Below are 6,000 nucleotides of genomic sequence, written 5' to 3' on the forward strand. Positions count from 1 at the left end.
CCTGTTCATCCTTCCTAACCTACCCACTCACCAACCCAAAGTGTCCCATGGCACAAAGACATTCTAGACTTTACCTCATGAGAGCTTCAATGATGATGTCAGTGGTTATCATTACAGCTCACAGGACAGAGTTCTATCTAGAAGGGCACCAGGTGGTGCTAAATACTTCATGAAACCATGTCCTCCCATGCTAATAGCTCCAAACAATCTCATTTCCATTATTGTTTTACTAGTGAGGACACCAGTCACACATCCCAGAAAGCTCAGAAAGCAGTCTAGTCCACAGTCAGGGGTCATCGGGCTAAGAAAGGCCAGCCAATCTGGCCTCTCATTCCCTTGATTTGGTATACAGTAGTTGCTCAGTAAATGCACTGGATGAATTGATTCTGAAAGATGGATTGGGCACCCCTCCAGCACCACCCGTACACATCCCTCTCCATCACCACTTATGTCTGTTTCTGAAGCATGCTGCCTTGGCTAATGCTCCCCTGTGGCTCTAGACACCTGTCGTTTAACAGGACCGAAGCACACCAACCTTCCAGCCATTTCTGAGAGCCTTTAGGGAAAGCATTCTGACCCTCCTCGTGTCCTCTGCTGGAAGCAGAGATGGTAGAAAAGCAAAAGAAATAGCTCAGTGGGGATCTCAGCCTGGCAGACCAAGAGGCAGGACTCAAAGTCAGAGAAGGAGCATGGGTTCTTAGGAGTGAGCATGTGAATCCCATCGTCTCCCAGAAACATTCGTAAGCTGGCAGAACGCAGGTGTGAAGGTGGCTAAGCACATGATGGGGGCCACCATTCAGTGCCACCCTTGGCTTTTCCCATGGTAATTTAAGGGAAAACAAAAAGCACCTCGTAGCATCCTTTGATCCCTTCATGGACCAGTTTCCTTAGAAGACCCATTCTAGCTAAAAGGGACCGCAGAAGCCACAGATACAGGCCCTTCATTGTCTCAGCCCTGAAAGCCAGAGGGGTTAATATTGGTCAGGTCTGGACCCACAACCAGCCAGTGCCGGGGTGGGTACTCAAGGCGTCCTCAAAGCACTGCCAAGCATGGCCACTCCCTCACAGCATTCGGGACCAGAGCTATTTGTCCATGAGAAATGTAAGCTCATGGAAAGTCTGATGTCTGAATCCAAGGCATGAAATCCATCCAGCATCACTCAGCTCCAAACCAGCTCAGAATCCGGGCCATCGTGATGAGGCACCTGGCCAGCTAGCTCACAACCCCGCCATCCCTGACCAATTGTCGTTAAGTTCCAAGGCAATCTATTTATTGCTCCCTGGGATGGGATAAAGTAAACCAAATGTCTGGCTTTTGATCCGGTTAACTTGCTAATTTTATCAAGTCTTGCTATTTAACACTTTAGCAAACCATTGGGGCAATAGGGGAAGACACCAGCCCATGAGAAAAGCTGTACAAAGGTTAGGAAGACAGTTCAGGTGACAGAATCCTACTCACTCTTTCTACCAACCCTGCCTTAAGACAAGCCTAGTTCCCACCCTATATGTATATCTTTTTAAGTGGCAAAAGGTACATCCAACTGCCAAAAGCAGAAGTGATTTAGTGAGCTTGCACTAGACAGAAGGAAACAGCCTCTGGTAATGAATGACTGTCTTTACCCCCACTGTGTTAACTGTGATCTCCATCAGGCAGGGACTTTGTGCTATTTCTTGTATCTCCATGGTCCAGCCAGGCCAAGCACTAAAGCTCACAGTGACAACCTGCTCAAGGCTCGCATAAAAGAGCCACCTAAATAAAGTCAGCTTTACAAATAGTTCATTCATGCCTCCAAGAGTTCTGTTCTGTAGCCTCTGCCTTCAGAGGCTCTGGAGTGAGGCCAGGAGTGAGACCTTCTGAAAACCTCTACCTGTCCCCTCCAGCTCTTCTCTGCCCCCACTTGAGGCTTGGAAACCTCTAGGCTTGTCCCTTTGGGATGCGTTGGAGAGGGTAGGCTTTCCTGGCGTGTATAGCAGGAGGAATGGATGGACTAGGTTTCTCCTAGGTGGGGAGGCTTTTTCCTGGCTCTTTAGCAGACATCTGCAGCACCTCGCACTGTGGTTGGTCTTTTGGAATGTCCCTTTCCCGCTCAAGAATGGTTTACAGTTTGGGACTCCTTGGAGACACATCTTTACTACAACCCCTTCTGCTCTGTGCCCCTCCTTGGCCAGTAACTGAAGGCCACCTTGCCCGTTAAAGGAGAGATCCTCACAGTCCCAAAGTCAGGGCCATCTGGAACGTTGTTTATTTCAGCTATTAGCTGCTACTTAGTTGGATCTGGTTTATAATCTCCGTTGCTCCGTCAACAGCACAGAGTGGTGGTTATGAATGGGTTCCGGATCCACGCATGGGCGGAAGGTGCTGCTGTGTGAGGGTCAGCTGTACCGGGAGAATTACAACACAGGCACTGTTAGGAGGACCAGAGGTTTGGTAAACAGATGCCTGGTGCAGAAGTGTGAATTACAGGACACCCTTGTTGCTGCTACCTTGTACTGATCGAAACTTTTTATTTTTTAATTTGACACAGTCTGTTGCCCAAGACTGGCCTCGAACCCTTGGAACTCTTGCTGGAATCGCAGGCGTGAAGCAGCACACCCATTTATTCTCACTTCCGTTTTGCACCCCCTGGTCAATAATAATAGATCCTTGTCCTCTGCATACTTCTCAGCCAAACCCCGAAGCATTGATTATTTGTCTGTATTTCCAAATAAGAGATGTTCTCGATGTTTTCATTAACCAACTTACAGACAAGAGTTCCATTCGGGCGTGATGGCATTTTCTCCATCCAAAGGGTTACCATGACGCCCAAAGCAATGCCTGGGACATCTCCTCCCACCACATTCCCACCTGTCTCCTGAACTTTCTGACTACATCCTGCCTGAGAACCTTTCTGCTTCAGTGTGTTCTCACAGAGCTTCCCCTCACCTTCTCCTTAGTGGTACTTCTTAGCAAAGGCCTCTGTGTCCACCCAGCTACGATAGCACCCCGGAGCAGGTAGTATTCAGCTGGGATAACAAGTGGGCCAGAGGCCCTAAGCATCAGCTGCTGAAAGCTGGAGCCGGGATCGGGCTGAATGAAGGTAACTGACTCCCAGGGCCCTGGAGCTATCTCAGGACACAGCCTCAGATGGGGAGTAAAGGCATAGCAAAGATATGGGTTAGTGTGTGCCAAGCACCCCTGTCTCTCTATCCACTCACCCATATAACCCTCAGTGCCTAAATACCAGGCAGGCATGCATAGTATGTTAGACACAATGCAGAGCAACAAGTATTTACAAAAGGAGGAAGGACGACTGACCTCCAGCTCTACACTCCTTTCCAGAGCCACCAATCGTATGCTTCCCTGACTGTCTCCTCACTGGGGGACTGAGCCAGCAAGGGGCCTATAACTCAACCAGCCAAGTATTTGGTTTCTGCTAACTCCAGGCCTAAACTGACCCAGCTCCACATGGTGTCAGTAACTCAGGGCCCCGCGAAGCTACAAACAGTAACAGCTGTCTTGTTTTTCATCAAAATATGCTTTTTTAACGTCCTTGCCACACACCCAGATCCTTGCAGAAGTAGCCCAGACTACTACCTTCGGCATGCCTTGTTAGTACTACAACAGCCTTCCTCTGAGCAGCACCTGTTTGAGAACCATTCCAGAACATCAGCTTGTATGACACACCTTCCTCCCCAGCGGGCTCTGAGCCGCTACTCTGGGTTACTTCTGAGCATCTCTAATTGTCTCCCGCAATACCAAGCTAGTCTCCACCCCAAAGAAGTGTCCACTCAGCGGCTGTATTGTCCCCCACTCCTCCGCAGTGTGAGATAGCCCTTCCAGCCCACTGAAAAAGCCTTCCCTGCAACCTTGGGGTCAAGCTCTGGCCTGATCTGAATGAAGCTGCTGGTGTTCAAGTTCGAGCTGGGTGGCCTTGGACAAGTTATTCAACCTCATTTCCACTTTGTGTAAGACAATAATGATGACAGAAGCTTCCTTCTCCAGAGGTAACTCATTTGTCACATGGGCTGGGGCTTAGCTGGTGTGTCTCCTCAACATGTTGGTTAGGAAGCTCTCTGGATCAGGCCTCTCTGGGAAAACTCTCCTCTCTCTAATGAGGCTGAGCTTCCTGGGGCTGAGGTTCAGCCCTGTGCTCTGGTGGTAAAAATATAAATACCTCTTCCTACACCACTCTAATACCTTTCTGTCCATGTGATTTAAACTTTGCCAAATCCAAAGTGGTCATACGGTACCGTATTCCTGTAAAGAAACATCTAGATCAATCCTCTGTCCTGTGCTTTCCTATCCTCCCCACCACATGCCCAGAGGGAGGTGCTAGGTTTGGGCAGGAGCCCTGTAACTGAAGCCAACTACTCTACCAAGCCCAGCTGGCTGGTCCCCACACCGCTAGAGTGGCCAGTCTGAACTTAACTGTTTTTCCGCAGGGTATCTCTGAATTTAACCAAAGCATTTCTCTGGAAGGTCCGGCAGGGAGACGGGCACCTCCCCAACTTCCTTCACTCCATCACCACCTCTCTGCCACTCCAACTCTTGTTGGTACAGAAAGGTCACATAAGGAGGGAGTGGGGGGACATTTTTCCTCATCCCTAGTGGGCCTCTCCTCTACCTCTACAAATCGTGTGGTCCAGTACCTAGTTGAGCTCATTCAAAAGAACCAAAGGACAAGTTGTGGGGCTTTCTTTTTGTAAAGTTAAATCAAATAGAAGCAAGAGGGTCGGGGTACTAAGCCGTTTTTTGCTTAGGAGACGAGGTGAGGAAAGTGTGGGCTGACTTGGGCAGCGCTGTTCCCTCTTCCCATCTCTCCAAAGTGAAAGTTTTCACTAAGAGAATCTAGAAAAACACTGCCTGGCTAATTCCAAGAAGAAAGGGAGCAGCGGAGAGGGAGGAAGAAGGGGAGGCGACAAACAGGAGTTCTTGTGGTCCCAAGGTATCAACATGCCAAGATCCCGGTGCTATGTGGCTCTCCCCAACAGCACCGGGGTAACCCTGGAGAGGGGCTGGGGGACCAAAGCGCACAAAACACCTGCTAGGCGTTGCGCGGAACGACCCGATGCTGAGCTCAGAAATTGGGTCCGAGGAAGCCCATGAAACACAGTCATCCTGAGTCCAGTCCCCATCGACTGGATACCCACAACACCACACAGTTCTTTACTGCCCTCGGCCCGGACAGGTCGCACTGGGATGGCAAGGGTGGGGAGCCACCCAGGAGTACAGCGCAGGGTGGGGCGGGTACCTTGGCCGCAGGCGCCGCGCTGCAGGACGATGACCGGCGGCTGGCGAAGCTTCTCGGAGCGGCGGCTGGCGGCGCGCAACTGGCACAAGTTGGTGTAGGTCTTGGCGTCGCTGCCACACACCGGCTCGCTGCTAGCACACACGCACAAGCCGGCGTGGGCGCGCCGTCGTACTGTGGCCGAGGCAGGCACCCCGAAGGGCACCACGCACTGCAGCCCCTCGCCGCAGGGACCCTCCTGCAGGCCGCATGCTGCGCCCTCAGTCGCACCGCACACCTCGCAGCAGCCGCACGCGTCCCGGACGCGGCCGCCCTCACAGTCCGTGGGCGGTGGGGCGCAGCGTGTGGGATCGCAACGCTCCGGGCAGACGGTGGCAGCTGAGGCCGAGCGGCCGGTCCCGGACGGCAACGCCAAGGAGGGCGCCGCCAGCAGCAGCAGCAAGAGAGAGAAGAGCGCTCTGCGTGGGGACAGCATGGCGACTCCGACGGCTGCAGACTGGACCAGCCGAAGACCAGCGCTAGGGACGGCGTGTCGGGGTCTTGAGGACAGCGGGTGTGAGTGCTAGCGGCCGAGCGGCCCAGCGCATTGGCCTAGCGGCGATGACGAGGCGCCGGGGGGCGGGCACGGCTCCCGGGAGGGGGACCCGATCAGGGACCGCCCGCGGGGCCCAGGCGGGGCAGCGCACGACTCCGCCCTCCGGCCGGGCTCAGTTTCCCAATCTAGGCTTCTTTTTCTTTCAGAGATTTACAACCTTAAAGCCAAAGTAATACT

The 6,000-nt window shown here is 52.5% G+C and overlaps 1 protein-coding gene across 1 annotated transcript in view; it reads right to left on the bottom strand.

The window, feature by feature from the left end:
- The window catches only part of Htra1 (HtrA serine peptidase 1), a 47,681-nt gene extending 41,958 nt beyond the window's left edge, over positions 1 to 5,723 (bottom strand). The window contains 1 exon segment of the mRNA NM_001281566.1: positions 5,232 to 5,723. Coding sequence (NP_001268495.1) covers positions 5,232 to 5,703 — 472 coding nt within the window. The 5' untranslated portion in view covers positions 5,704 to 5,723.
- Between the last annotated feature and the right edge of the window lie 277 nt (positions 5,724 to 6,000).

The sequence above is a fragment of the Mesocricetus auratus genome, unplaced genomic scaffold (assembly GCF_017639785.1).
Source record: "Mesocricetus auratus isolate SY011 unplaced genomic scaffold, BCM_Maur_2.0 Super-Scaffold_4256, whole genome shotgun sequence".
Lineage (NCBI taxonomy): Eukaryota > Metazoa > Chordata > Mammalia > Rodentia > Cricetidae > Mesocricetus > Mesocricetus auratus.